This window comes from Schistocerca nitens, chromosome 2 (assembly GCF_023898315.1).
Source record: "Schistocerca nitens isolate TAMUIC-IGC-003100 chromosome 2, iqSchNite1.1, whole genome shotgun sequence".
Taxonomy (NCBI): Eukaryota; Metazoa; Arthropoda; class Insecta; order Orthoptera; family Acrididae; genus Schistocerca; species Schistocerca nitens.
This window is the reverse complement of record NC_064615.1, coordinates 467156593-467172478: the sequence shown is the minus strand read 5'-3', so window position 1 is coordinate 467172478 and position 15886 is coordinate 467156593. Positions and strand designations below refer to the sequence as shown.

The 15886-nt window shown below is 38.5% G+C and overlaps 1 protein-coding gene across 2 annotated transcripts in view; it reads right to left on the bottom strand.

Annotated features, from left to right (window-relative positions):
- LOC126236378 (phosphoribosyl pyrophosphate synthase-associated protein 2) overlaps nt 1–15886 on the bottom strand; it is a 92025-nt gene that overhangs the window by 37449 nt on the left and 38690 nt on the right. For both annotated transcript variants that reach the window (XM_049945634.1, XM_049945635.1), the window contains exons 5-6: nt 11930–12108; nt 4469–4744 (exon numbers count right to left, since the gene is read on the bottom strand). In XM_049945634.1, coding sequence (XP_049801591.1) covers nt 4469–4744; nt 11930–12108 — 455 coding nt within the window. The remainder of the gene's footprint in view (nt 1–4468; nt 4745–11929; nt 12109–15886) is intronic.

The window sequence follows — 15886 nt, the reverse complement described above, 5'->3', positions numbered from 1 at the left end:
TGTTACAATTCTATGCTTCTGCAAATATATAAATTGCAAGTAGCGCAATGCTGTTGTTCCCTTTATAATATCTGAAACAGGCAGCTTCTGACCTCAGTGCCCTGAAAGTCACTTTTTTCCCATGAATAACACCAATGCAATGAGGGAACTGCAACAACACATTAAATGAATGGGTAATGTTTACCCACTCACTAACTGAGGCTGAAACCTGAAACAAGATATAAATGTTTTTTACTCAAGTGCCACTACAGGAGCAGCTGTAAAGTTTCATATTTGAATACAATGAGAGAGATTTCGAACAGTTTCTATGAAATGAAATGTAAACTTATTGTCCTTGGTCTACAACTAATGTTATTTAACAGAACTGCAAAAGTTTGGATCACAGCACAGGAACTCTCATTTAAAGAGATAATTCATAATGTGAAGAGGAGGTGGAGGTGGAGGTGGAGGTGGAGGAGGAGGAGGAGGAGGAGATTAGGGTTTAACACCCCGTCGACAATGAAGTCATTACAGACAGAGCACAAGCTCTGATTAGGGAAGGATGGAGGAGGAAATTGGCCGTGGCCTTTCAAAGGAACCATCCCAGCATTTGCCTTATGTGATTTAGGGAAATCAAGGAAAACCTAAATCATGATGGCCACATGCGTGTCTGAATCACCGTCCTCCCAAAAATGCTACTATTATGAAGAAGATGTTATTTCAGACTACTTAACTGTTTAAAACAAATAAGATTCAGGACTACAAATAAAATCAGTTACACAAATGAAATATATAAAATAACGGAGGTTTGTGAAATGTTTCCTGCTCGACATAATTTTCATGAATGCTGCTTCACTCAAATCATGAGAAGAGTAGATTGTGAGAGTGCCCCCTCCCCCAAATCTTGGTTGTGGTAAAAGCCTGAGTGGTATTTAAAATTAAAACTGCAACGTAAATTCAGAAAATCAGTCCCAAACAAATACATATTATGTACATATATAGCACTTAAACCATGAAAAATGCAATCTGGGGGAAGGGAGCTTCCGCTATGTAACTTGCATCCATGACACTGCAGTTTGGTGATGACCCTTACCTTAGCAGTACCCTTAGCACTTCTTTAATGCCAATAAACAATCAGAAACAACAATACATTAAACTGATTCCAAATTAGATTGCTATTGACAGCTGCAGCACCTGATTATGGAAAAAATTACAACAGCTTGGTCTACATCTTACAACTTCTCCAGCTGTTAGTCAAAACTGCATAATAAGATCACATAGCTACCGTATTTACTCGAATCTAAGCCGCACTTTTTTTCCGTTTTTTGTAATCCAAAATACCGCCCGTGGCTTAGAATCGAGTGCAAAGCAAGCGGGAGTTCTGAAAAATGTTGGTGGGTGCTGCCAGAACTAACTTCTGCCGTCGAATATATGTAGCGCTACAAAGGCATGATTTGTAGGCACAAAGATAAATACTGGCACCAAAACCTCTGCGTCAGTAAATAAATAAATAAATAAATAAATAAAAAAAAAATTAAAAAAAAAGGTTGAAGACGAGCCTTTTTCCTCCGCCCCGAGTTTCGACCACTGCATTTTGGTACATTATCCAACGAAGTAAATACAAATTCCGTATTGTTCATCTTCGAATGTAGCTGCATTTCAATGTACTACAAAAATGCGACTGGCAAGACTGTTTGGGATGTTTGTCAATATGGCCAACTCTGCGTTCTGAATTTTTTCCTACCTGTGAGAAGAGATGGTTGCTAATAGGAACTTTTACGAATTGTGAATCACATGCAGTATTCTCTTCACCATAAGAATAATACGAATATAAACATTTTGCCATGTATTGTTTCGTGTTTGCTACTATCTCATTTAAATCCTGTCTGCCTAATAAACTACGAAACTAGAGTGAGACAACAGCAAACGCGGAAGAATATACATATCATGTAATGTTTATATTCGTATTATTCTTATGCCTAATAGTGATACAGTCAGAAATGAAGCACGGCAATTGACTAGATTTTTAAATCTAAGATGACTCTAATTTCTGTGCAAAATGTAATGAACTAAAAAGCTGCCTGCAAAGATTTTCAAACGGAGTAAAATTTTCATTAAAATTTCGTTCAGAACATCATCTATCATACGCAGTCTATTATTTGGTTCTTGTTGATCATTATCAAAGAAAGCAATAGTGTAAGTAACAACAAATGTTTCACTAATGAGACGATTCCTCTCTATTTTTTATTTGTAAGCGGCGGTAGCGCGCACAAAAGCAGGCCATGCCGCGAGCGGCGACAGGCTGTAAACACGCACAATCAGAATGCGACAAACAATGCACGACACAGTACAGTAATGCATTTTCAGCTTAGAGTGACGTAAACACCTATAACAAAGAAAACGGCGCTTATCAGATCAAAGAAAAATAAGCAATCAATTCAAACCAGACGAAGCACGTGAAAAGGAAGGGTACCCGTATAAATACAGACAGAGCGCCTGACGCATAGCAATGGCTACCTGGTAAACCTTAACTGCTAAGCTTACGACTCGAACCAAACTACTGCAGCTGTATCGTCATTCATTCGACCTAAATTGTGTCTCATGTTACAATTAGACGAACTTTGTTTCGATTTGGAGGTGGGACCTAAAACTTTTCTCTCCCCTTGAATTTCGAGTCTCAAATTTCAGGTGCGGCTTAGATTCGGGAAAATTTTTTTTCCTTGATTTCAAGTCTCATTTTTCAGGTGCGGCTTAGATTCGAGTGCAGCTTAGATTCGAGTAAATACGGTAGTCAAAATTTGTGGATATATAAACACCTGCAAGATACATATACCTTTACACTCTCATTTCTTAAATTATTCAAACCTGCTTGAAATGTATCACGTATTATCAGTGATGGGGTGTTGGGTGAAATTCTAGTAGAATAGACCAGTGTCTGGAATGTTTCATCAGTGGCCAGAAATCTTAATGTTGCCGTGAGTCTATTTAAAAAAAAGTGAACAGAAATTACACACATGAACTTTTTGCTAGTATGATCATTTGTTTCATCAACTCCCTCATGTTCACATTTTGCCTACAGACACTGTTTTCTATAATACGGAGTAATTTCATGAAATCTTCTGTATCTATTCGTGTAAAATTCACAAATGAATCTGGATCTTCAAACCTACAACACAGAGTAGATGGCTTCTGAACAACAAAATTCAGTATATTAAAAATATGTAAATTAAATTATCAAAAACTAACAGTATACACTAAGGTTGAAGAATATTCAACATACTAGTTAAACTGAAAATATGCTGGAAGACTGAAACTGAATCATGAACAATCTTTAGTTATACATACCTCAGCTTACTGTACTGCATATTCAATGTTCCTGTCCCATCACTGCACTCACTGCACCATTTCATCCACTGTTGTGTCCACAGTCTTCTTTGTTTTTTCTCCTCTCATTATCAGGAATCACTACTGAAGCTAAAGCAGCTAGTTTAGATTCACCCATTATGAGAACTCGTATGTACTGTGTATTTCATGTGTGGCTGTAGCTGAAAATTGCCACTGGGACACGCTGTTGTGGTAGAGGACTATGTTTAGGCACACATACTGTATACGCAGGCCACACCATTTCTAGGTGTTTAGCAGCACGGTGGACATCAAGTCAGCACATTGCATATGAACACCATGCTAATGCATTTTCTAATAAAATATGAAATTCGTTGCTTAATCTGGTCGTGTGTGTGTGTGTGTGTGTGTGTGTGTGTGTGTGTGTGTGTGTGTGTGTGTGTGGGCGCGCGCGCGTGCGTATACAAATGGAACTATAACTGAAATTTATTACATTTTATCAAACAAGGAGGAAATTATACAGGATGTGACAATTTGAAACTATTTTAAAATTTTAAGTTATCATAGACTAGTCAGATTCATAGCAAAAAGAAGCACAATGTCTGAAACAAGCAAACTCATTTATTTCCTAATGAGTTTGTTTATGGATTTGTGCCTATTTTTGCTATGAATCTTACTTGTCTATGACCACCTGAAATTTTAAAATAGTTTTGAATCATCACATCCTGTATAATATCCACTTTGATAAAATATATTAAAATTCATGTTTTGTTTCATTTGTAACAATTTAACATAAACTCCAACGAACCGACATCATCACAACATCAGACCGTAATACATAATCAAAATTCGATAGCTTTCAGTAACACAGGAAAAGCATGGTAGCATGTCTTGGTTTTAATCCCATATTTCATAAAACCTCACACGCCAACCAGTATGTCCTAATCATACTTTTAGTGAAAAATTATAATATAATTACTTCTGTAATTAAACTCAATATTATCTTCTGTTATGTGAATTCATATAGATATCATATTATGATGCCATATTTAAACATAACTTAATATAATATACTGCAACTTCAGACATTCCATGCCATTACCATATATTGTGCAAGTAATCTGTGGAACCTACAAATGATACTCACCACCATGATGGCGATTCGTCCACCAACATCACCCACTACATTTATAGGAGGCTTCTCCTTGGCCGGATGGGCAGGTACCCCCACACCAACATCCATTGTGCGAGATCGAGGAACAGTGGGAGGAGAATATCTTCCATCCACCATATCACTTTCTGCTTCTTTCTGTTCTCCATGAATGACTGCAATGCCTAGTCGCAGACGTTCTGCATACGATGTTGCTTTCTTTGCTGACCCAGGATTACGAGCCACTATCACGGCATTGCGGTAATCAGGTATCTGAAAAACCAGCCAGACGTAACAATCATAGAATGTTCTCCAAGGAAAAGCAAGTGCGTACCAGAATAACAAAGCTGCAACAGTATTTGACTAAGACAACTCTTTTCATCATACACTGTACATATCAAACAATTTTGTATCTTTGTGTTGAGTAGTTCATGATAATACATTACATACTGCTCCAAGCAATCAGAAGCCACTTCCACTTAACCTCTTCCATGTATACAGAGAGTTACAGTTAACTTTCTATGGATGTCTATCACCTTTCATTCCTCTTACTTTCTACCAACCTTCTTGAAATAACTAGAGGACCTGCCACTTAGTAACTGTCCTGTTAAAAAGAATCCACTGAATTCCATAGGAAGTAATAAACATACTAGCGAACCTGACAATGCTTCGCAATTGCTAAATATGTGTGGGAATTGAAAACATGACGTAACCTCCCCCCCCCTCCCCCGTCCATCTCCTCCTCTCCCCTCTCTATGTCCATTATCTCCCTCCCCTCTCTGTCCATCTCCTCTTCTTCCCTCACTCTGACCTTGAGCCTTGTTCATATCTTGCCTACAGACATCATTTTCTATAATACGGAGTAATTTCATGAAAACTTCCGTATCTATTCGTGTAAAATTCAGAAATGAATCTGGATCTTCAAACCTATGACATGACAGAGTAGATGGCTTCAGAACAACAAAATGCAATATATTACAAATATGTAAATTAAATTATCAAAAACTAACAGTATACACTATGTTACTGCAAATTCTAATTCTGTAGTAGTGTTCTAAAGTACGACTTTCCTGTTCTCTGGGAAAACGGACTGCGAGGAAGAAACCAAAACATCACAGTGTTGTGTATACAAGTTATTTTAATATATATATATAAACAAAGATGATGTGACTTACCAAATGAAGCGCTGGTATATGTGTGTGTGTGTGTGTGTGTGTGTGTGTGTGTGTGTGTGTGTGTGTGCGCGCGCGCGCAAGTGTATACCTGTCCTTTTTTCCCCCTAAGGTAAGTCTTTCCGCTCCCGGGATTGGAATGACTCCTTACCCTCTCCCTTAAAACCCACATCCTTTCGTCTTTCCCTCTCCTTCCCTCTTTCCTGATGAGGCAACAGTTTGTTGCGAAAGCTTGAATTTTGTGTGTATGTTTGTGTGTCTGTCGACCTGCCAGGACTTTCATTTGGTAAGTCACATCATCTTTGTTTTTAGATATATTTTTCCTACGTGGAATGTTTCCCTCTACTATATATATATATATATATATAATGAGAAAGAATACATAGGAAAGAAAGTTCATCCAATGATTTAAATATCCTGCTATTGTAGTTAAAACTGACTGAGATAAAAAACAAAGCCTCTCATTTTCACAGCAGCTCATAGTACAGCATTTTCTTTCTCACAATTAGTTTTAACAGAAAACCTGTACATTATTGATTTAAAAAAATATACAGCCTAAGTTCATCCAAAGATTTATTAAAGTGCAAAAATCAGGTCAAGAAGCCGGACATTTTTGGAAACAACTTTTTTTTATTTTTGTACTGACCAACTAGGGTCACATAATTTCAGTTCATTTTCTTTCTCTGTTGTTTCAGTATGCTCTCATCTTCACCCAATGTTATCTTTTTCTTTCTTCTGTCCATGCTGCCCTCTATTTCTTATTTCTTCTATTTTAAAGCCTTCTAAATTTAGTAATTTATTCTTAAAAAGGTTTCAGATTCTTTGATGTTATTTCTTTCTGGTTATTTCCTTATTTCTGTAATCACTGCTATTGTCTCTTTCTTCTAACATGAATACAAGAATAATTGTTTTGTTAGCCTGTTCTCACTCATTTGGTAGATGTGTAGAAACAAGATTTATTTTCACTTACCCATTACTTCTGATATTTTCTCTATAATTTATGTAGATCTCATCATTATTTCTTATTTGCCAACCATCTGTAGTTTGTATTGCACCCATTATTTTTCTGATAATCTGTCTTTTTGTCCAGCTTATAGCTCATCATTAGGCATTCACATCCTTATAAACATTATAGTCATATCACTGTAGTATACAGTTTTGTTTTTCTGGGTACATATTCCTTTTTGTGAAAATTCTTTGTCGAACTGTATGATCATTCCATTTTATTAACTTTTACACCTACTGCAGATTCTTCTAGTCCATTTTGCCACACAGTTTCTCCAAGCGATTTAAATTTACTTATTTTTTTGCTTTACATATAGAACTTATCTCCATCTGAATGTTCATTAGACTATTGTGTAAAAATTTGCAGAAAATCATTTACAAACTTTTCCCCTTCATACACTGTTCAGTCACATTAATGCGACCATCTATCTAAAGCATGATTAACTGCCTTCTGCAGCACAGACTGCTGCAAGGTGTACAAGAAGAGAATCAATTAGGGTCTGGAAGATCTGACAGGGATTTGGAGCCAGGTGCCTTGGCCAGTAGCACTAAGTTTCTTGGTTGAGAATCTAAGGCATAAACAGCCAGATCTAGGTGGTCCAACAGATTCTTGATCCAGGGATGATTGGTAGCCAGGGGAGTACAGTAAACTCATCTAGGTGCTCTTCGAGCCATGACCATACAGTGCAAGCTGTGTGACGTGTTGCACTGTCCTGCTGGTAGATGTCACTGTGCCGAGGAAAAACAAACTGCACATAGGGGGTGGACATGGTTCCCAAGAATAGATTGTAGCAGTTGCACCTGCTTTATTTCTTCATTTGTTGCTCTCAGTGCTGAGGTGTAGCGCTGCTACACTGGCTGAAAAACAGGGTTTGTAATCTGGACACTGACTATGGTAAATAATGTAACCGACAGATGCACAGTTACGTTTCACTGACTTTTACTTTCACTTTACACAATCCCCCGATAATATACGGTTATATACGTATAGCAAGTGCACTATTGTTTAAACTTTCCATAAGCCTCATTAATAGTTTGCAGGGGAACCTCCACATACTGCAACAATAGTTTACTGTTGAACATCTACGAGCAGTAAAAACCTAACCACAAAGTTCACAGTTCTTGAAGAACAATCAGGTATGTATGGAGCAGACATTGTCATGGTTTCTACACATGGCCTAGTTGTTCAACACTTATTACACTGTTAAGTTGAAGCATTGTTGTTGTTCTAACCAGCACAGGTTACTTGTCTGAAACTCTGCCATGGACTGACTGACTCATGACCAAAAACTGGGCCCTTATATATCCTCCCAATAATAAGTACTGAAACTACACATTGTTTAAAGTTAAATTTACAGAAATTACAATTAAAACTTAACTCATTAAATTAACTGAATACATCAAAAAATTCCTCTGTAACAGTTTCTTCTACTACAAGAGTTAGTCCAAATTACGAGGGCAGTTCAATAAGTAATGCAACACATTTTTTTTTCTGAAACAGGGGTTGTTTTATTCAGCATTGAAATACACCAGGTTATTCCCCAATCTTTTAGCTACACAATACTATTTTTCAACGTAATCTCCATTCAATGCTACGGCCTTACGCACACCTTGAAATGATGGCCTGTATGCCTGCACGGTACCATTCCACTGGTCGATGTCGGAGCCAACGTCGTACTGCATCAATAACTTCTTCACCATCCGCGTAGTGCCTCCCAGAGATTGCGTCCTTCATTGGGCCAAACATATGGAAATCCAACGGTGCGAGATCGGGGCTGTAGGGTGCATGAGGAAGAACAGTCCACTGAAGTTTTGTGAGCTCCTCTCGGGTGCGAAGACTTGTGTGAGGTCTTGCGTTGTCATGAAGAAGGAGAAGTTCGTTCAGATTTTTGTGCCTACGAACACGCTGAAGTCGTTTCTTCAATTTCTGAAGAGTAGCACAATACACTTCAGAGTTGATCGTTTGACCATGGGGAAGGACATCGAACAGAATAACCCCTTCAGCGTCCCAGAAGACTGTAACCATGACTTTACCGGCTGAGGGTATGGCTTTAAACTTTTTCTTGGTAGGGGAGTGGGTGTGGCGCCACTCCATTGATTGCCGTTTTGTTTCAGGTTTGAAGTGATGAACCCATGTTTCATCGCCTGTAACAATCTTTGACAAGAAATTGTCACCCTCAGCCACATGACGAGCAAGCAATTCCGCACAGATGGTTCTCCTTTGCTCTTTATGGTGTTCGGTTAGACAACGAAGGACCCAGCGGGAACACACCTTTGAATATCCCAACTGGTCAACAATTGTGACAGCACTACCAACAGAGATGTCAAGTTGAGCACTGAGTTGTTTGATGGTGATCCGTCGATCATCTCGAACGAGTGTGTTCGCACGCTCCGCCATTGCAGGAGTCACAGCTGTGCACGGCCGGCCCGCACGCGGGAGATCAGACAGTCTTGCTTGACCTTGCGGCGATGATGACACACGCTTTGCCCAACGACTCACCGTGCTTTTGTCCACTGCCAGATCACCGTAGACATTCTGCAAGCGCCTATGAATATCTGAGATGCCCTGGTTTTCCGCCAAAAGAAACTCGATCACTGCCCATTGTTTGCAACGCACATCCGTTACAGACGCCATTTTAACAGCTCTGTACAGCGCTGCCACCTGTCGGAAGTCAATGAAACTATACGAGACGAAGCGGGAATGTTTGAAAATATTCCACAAGAAATTTCCGGTTTTTTCAACCAAAATTGGCCGAGAAAAAAATTGTGTTGCATTACTTATTGAACTGCCCTCGTATTTGTTTAAATCATGAAATTAACAAATATAGCTATGCAAACAATACTTTGACAAAACCATTAACTTTGGAATTAATTCAGGGCTGGTTTTAATAAATGTTTTCAAATAGAGCCAAATAGATACTTCACAATTACTATTAGTATGTCTTCCAAATGTTTATAATTAGTACAGAATTTATATTTGTTTATATGTCAACAATACTATGTAAGTTGTAAAACAATTGCTGATTTCATCCTATAATGAAAGATACTAACTAGTAATAGTCAAAATAAATTAGAAAATCAATTACATAGATCTGGTGTTATATTCTTTAAAACTGAGGGCCAATCTTTCTCTTTTATGAAAATGCAGATTATGCTCGTGTATGTTAAGGGTAAATAGTTAAAAGTAACAAAATGAATTTAAGGAGGCAAATGGAAAAACAAGAGGGGAATTAAAATTATCCCAGCGTGCTTCGTCACAAGATGCTTACTTGTTTTGATTCACTGTGCCTTTCCGAATGACGAGATCACTCAGGAAATACCACAAAAACATTCTACAGACCATAACGCTCCCTCCCCGTTTGCTTTCAGATGTTTCACACTGCACATGCCAACAGCCACCTATCCAGAGCACAAAAAGTGATCCATCTAAAAAGGCTATCCGTGGATGTCCAGTTGCTGTACTGGCATCTAAATTCCAGACTCCATCAATGATGAACAGCAGTCAACATCAGTGATGAACCTTATGCAGATGCCCATATACAGCAATGTTTGCCAAATAAACATTGAGGAGACACTGTCCGTAGCCTCTTGGCTCATTTGGGTGGTCAGCTGCTCAACAGTTGTACACCTAGCCTGTACATCATCATTGACTCCCATCATCTATGGCCTGCCGTTCACCGCAGCTGCCTTGATGCATTTTGGATAGTTCCATTTTGCATGCACAGTATTGTGTAACGACAGCGGCATGCAAACAGTTTACAAACTTAGCCATTTTGGAAGTGCTTCCACCCTTGGCCCAAAAGCCAATGTTCATGTCCTTTTTGACGTCAGATAAATCACTCTATTTCTGCATTATGACCACTGCATTGTTTTCTGCACCCCCCCCCCCCCTCCGACATACGTTTTATAGTTTTATATACCCACCAATGCTAGTGCTGTCACCTGCCAGCTGTGAGAGATTATTGCACGTTGACATCAAACATAAGCGGTGGTCACATTAATGTGCCTGGACTGTGTATATTACATACATATTTATATAGTATATACATTAAAAAAGATATAAGGTACGTCCATCTGAATGTTCATTACATAGCAAGTAAAAATAGGACGTAAACTGGTCAATAACTTTATGATTTTTGGTAACAACGTTAAACAACAACTTTTCTTTTTATAGAAGTACAGATATAGATTAAAAATTACATTACACAATACAAAATTGTCCTTGCTCGTTTCCATTATTTATATGTGTTTCTTCCTTTGAAAGATATCGAATAACCTTTACCACTGCGTTCATTTTCCGTATACTTGCCAAGACAATTAGATTCTCTCATTTCAAGCTCTCATACTGCTTTCTCCCTTTCTTACATCCCAACAGTTGATGGGTCTCCATGGAGACTTAAGTAAAATCTCCTCCTCACTTCCTTTTTTCATCTTCACAGTATTTCTTCTCCTTTAGTTCCAGAAAATAATAATATTTGATAGTAAATGCTTACATAGATCACATTATAATTTTAAATCAATCTGGATTTTACCTAAAAACTAAACTAAAACTTACAGTTAACGAACTACTCCTTCAGTATACTGGAGACTGTGGTGACTTGTAGTCAGAGTTTTTAATTATTTAAAAATGTCTTACTGTAATTTGATTTGTGGTGGCTGAGGCACTGTAAGGTGACAAAGATACACAAAGGGTGCAAACGCTTAGCATCATTTTCCTGTACAAACAAGTAAGCACATGTTCAGTTTCCTGAATAAAACATTTGACTATTGTTGGTGATGCACGTCGATCTATGAGTTCCAGGGTCTCCTCTGAGATAAGGTGCAGTAATGTGCCAAGTCATCGGTATCAGCTTGTGCCAGCCTACTGATAGAAGTCTTGACAATTCACCAAGAGGAAATGCGGGCTGTGTGCAATCATGTGTAAAGACACAATATAACTGGCATACTGAACTTACTGGAGAAGCGATACTCATTTCTCTCTGTGAGAATTTTTTGAGCCGGTCGAGCTCGAAAAGAGCTCAATTTGTATATTTCTTGTAAATTCTGTTTTACCTAATAATTACATTACTGTTAATTGTGGTGTTGATAGCTATTACCAAGTTAATAAGACTGTGTAATACTGGAAGTTTGCAGGGATCAATAAAGAGAAGGAGTTGCACGATGTTAAAATGGTAGATTGTCTCGAATGTATTATACAACAAACTGGACCCTCACAAAACATATCTCTAATTTTAAACTTCAGTAGCACCAATACTTCCATACGCACTATTTTGATACTTACACATTCCTGTATATACTGAAGAAGAAAGGGTGAGGCACGCAAGTTATCAACAGGGCAGTCAAAGAATCCCTGAATTTCTTTCTGATGTAAATCCATTGTGATGACATGTGAGAGACCTGACTTGCACATCATCTTAGCCAACAATTTGCTTACAATACATCCTCTCTTTCTCATCTTGCCTGCAAATGACAAACAAAAATTCTGTGTGAAAGAATTCAGCAAATGGTATACCTACATCTATTAAAGTCATATAGAGCTAGCTCTCTCTCTCTCTCTCTCTCTCTCTCTCTCTCTCTCTCTCTCTCTCACACACACACACACACACACACACACACACACACAAAATAAATCCAACCAGAATACAGTAAAATTTTGCAGCTGACAATGATGGTCGAACTGACAGAGCAAATTATTGTCACCAGCAAGGTAATGACTCAAAGTGCAATGCCTAGAAATTACATATAAGGAAAAATTATGTGGGCATCACTACAACTACGTGACATAACAAAAAGTCAGCCATTATGTGAAGAGCTAAAAACAGGCACCGACATTCACAGATCAAATGATAACTAATATGTTGGTACAGACAACAAAAGTTTAGGGAATTACTTACGATTAAAATCCCAATCACTGTCTGTGGAAGTGTAGAAAAGGAATGAGGTAAGTTCAAAGAGGCATCTAAGTTCTGCAGAGAACACTTGTGGCAGAATATCTGGAAGGTTGAAGGATACAGAGAGACCATGGTGGAATGAGAAGGTGAAGGAAGCAGTAAAAGAAAAAAAAGAAGCATGACACGAAAGGAAGAGAGACAAAATGGAAGAAAGTAAAAAGAAATACCAAGAAATCTAAAGGAAATGTAAGAAAGTGGTAGCAGAAGAAAAGAGGACAAGTTGGGAGGAGTTCACACAAGAGTTGGAAAAGGATGTTATGGGGGTAAAAGGATATAGTATGGAATTACAAGGTGTACAAGGGAAGAAAGCAATAACACAGCTGGTGAAAGGGAAAAGCGGAGAGCTGAAGACACAGTAGATATGGAAAAGATGGAAAGAGTATTTTGACAAACAGCTAAATGTGAAAAATAGCAATGAAAAGGGACTAGAAAAACAGTGGTGCTGGAGGAACCTGGACCTGGAAGAAGAGAAAGATATTACAATATTTGAAGTGGAACTAGCAGTTACAGGAATGGAAACTGGAAACAAAGTTGTGATAGATGAAATAACGGTGGAGACGATGAACGATGAAGGCAGCTGGATCTACTAGGCTGCAATGGCTATATTGATTGCTAAAATGCATATGGACTCAGAAATGTATACCTGAAGAATGGAGAAGGGGAATAATAAATTCCGTAGTTCAAGAAGGGAGACAGAAAAGTATGTGATAACTATTGAGGGATAATACTAATATCACAAGTAGCAATAATAATGTGGAGGATACCGAATAGAAGATTGAGGGAAAAAGTGGAAGATTAGTGAAGAGAGGAGTAGTGTATGGCTTTTGACATGACAGATCAACAGAGAACACAATCTTTAGTATGAGGCAGTTGATGGAAAGGCATTGAGAGTATGGGAAAGATTTGGAGATGACATTTCTTGACTCAGTGAAAGCACAGAATAGGTCCTCCGAAAAAAGGTATGTGAATCCTTGGAGAAATAAGGAGTTGGAGAATAAACAACTGAAATGTATAACCAAAGATTGAGCTGTGTCAAAACCCAAGCTGGAAGGGCTCATTTGTTTAGGAATGTTATGTGAAGACAGGATGTGTGGTCTCACCATTATTACTTGTGATGGTGCTGGATGAAATTGTGAAAGAGACCAAAAAAAGCTCATCGAGGAAGAAAGAAGAAGTTGTTGCTACTTGCCAATGATACTGTGTTGTGGGGAACCAACTGTAAGGATATACAAGAAAAATTAAACATCTTCAATGCAAAAATAAAAAAAATTAAAATTAAAAAAATCGAGAAATATGAGATGAAATGCAGTGCGAAGAAAAGCAAGATAGGTGGTAACCAGAGGAGACAGATAAGACAAATGATGAATTAACATTAAAAGAACAGGATAGTGAAACTGTGGACAACTTTAAAATCTAGGTAGTGTGTGAATGCAAAATGCAAGGCTGTAGGCAGAAATTAGCAAAAGTGTACACCAGAGCCTTGCTTCTGACCAGTGTGTGAGGGGCTTAGTCTGGGAAAGGGAGGTGTCAATGAAGTGTAAGGAAGAGCTGTTAAGACATACCTTACATCTATGTGGACATACGCATCGCAGAGTTGACGCCGACAAAAAAAGAAGAGAGTAAAATCCAATACAGTGAAATGAATTTCCTATGAAGTATGTTAGAGAAAACAAGGGCAGAGAGTGTGAAATATTAGTAGAAAAGTTGAACGATTAAACATTTTCTTGAGTGAAGTTCCTGTATCTTTGGTTGTGCACCCTGAATTTAACCACTAAACTGAAACATTGGTCTGAGAGAAACAGGTTTTTTTTTTTTTTTAATGTGTCATGTGGCAACACTGTGCAACTGTTCCTATGCCCTCCACATTTCCCTCTCACTGTCAAATCATTTACATAGCAGAAGCACTGCATTTTATGGCTTCTTGTTGTCAGGTATGTACAGAGGTGTACATAAAAATGTAGACACACTTTGATAGACAATATTAATGGAACAAAGCACGTACTGTTACAATTCTAGCATGGGGAGGGGGGTTACCTTATGTGTTGCGTATTCAACGTGACCCCATTAGCAGCCAAACAACACATGCCACTGAACTGTTGGCCAAACTATGGCTGTCAGTGTCATAGCCACAAAGGATGTCTTGATGGCTTCTCATGGCCTTTATTTTCTAAGGGCCCTCACAGGTAGAAGTCAAGAGGTGTAATGTCTGGAAACCATGGTGGGTACTCAACAGCTCCTTTTCGACCTATCCATCATCCAGGTAGGTTTTCATCCAAGTAGGCTCCGAGACCTCTCTGGTAGTGAGGCAGAAAACCATTTTGTTGTAGGTAAAATCTTTCATTTCCAAACACCTCTCAGATGGCAGGTGAAATCTGTGTTTGCAGCATACCACTTATGGTACCTTCAAAGGAGAATGAGACAATCAAACTGCACAATGACAGACCATTCTTGCGAAACATGCCTTCAAACCATTTGCAGTACTCCATTCTTCGATACAGATCGTCATCGTTCAAAACGTGCAGCGATCTTGGAATGTACACTTTCCACTTTGCAGCCTTCAGATTTCGTCGTAAGCTTGATTGGTTTACACCGGTTTCAAGTGCACTCTCTTTCACAGATTTTTGAGGTGACCTGGACTACGTGATGTTTTTGGTCGGCCAGACCTTTCCTTATGCACATCCTGAATAGTACCATCAGCTTCAAATTTATCCCCTTCCATTGGAATTCTGTGTCCAGTCCACTTCTCTTACTGACTCACCTTGTAGTGAACATGATACAGCATTGTCCACAATGGTTCCGTATTTGAATCGAGAGCTTGCTAACATGGTGTTTACTTGTTGTTGTTGTTGTTGTTGTTGTTGTTGTGGTCTTCAGTCCTGAGACTGGTTTGATGCAGCTCTCCATGCTACTCTACCCTGTGCAAGCTGCTTCATCCCCCAGTACGTACTGCAGCCTACATCCTTCTGAATCTGCTTAGTGTATTCATCTCTTGGTCTCCCTCTATGATTTTTACCCTCCATGCTGCCCTCCAATACTACACTGGTGATCCCTTGATGCCTCAGAACATGTCCTACCAAAAGATCCCTTCTTCTAGTCAAAGTGTGCCACAAATTCCTCTTCTCCCTAATTCTATTCAATACCTCCTCATTAGTTATGTGATCTACCCATCTAATCATCAGCATTCTTCTGTAGCACCACATTTCAAAAGCTTCTGTTCTCTTCTTGTCTAAACTATTTATCGTCCATGTTACACTTCCATACATGGCTACACTCCACACAAATACTTT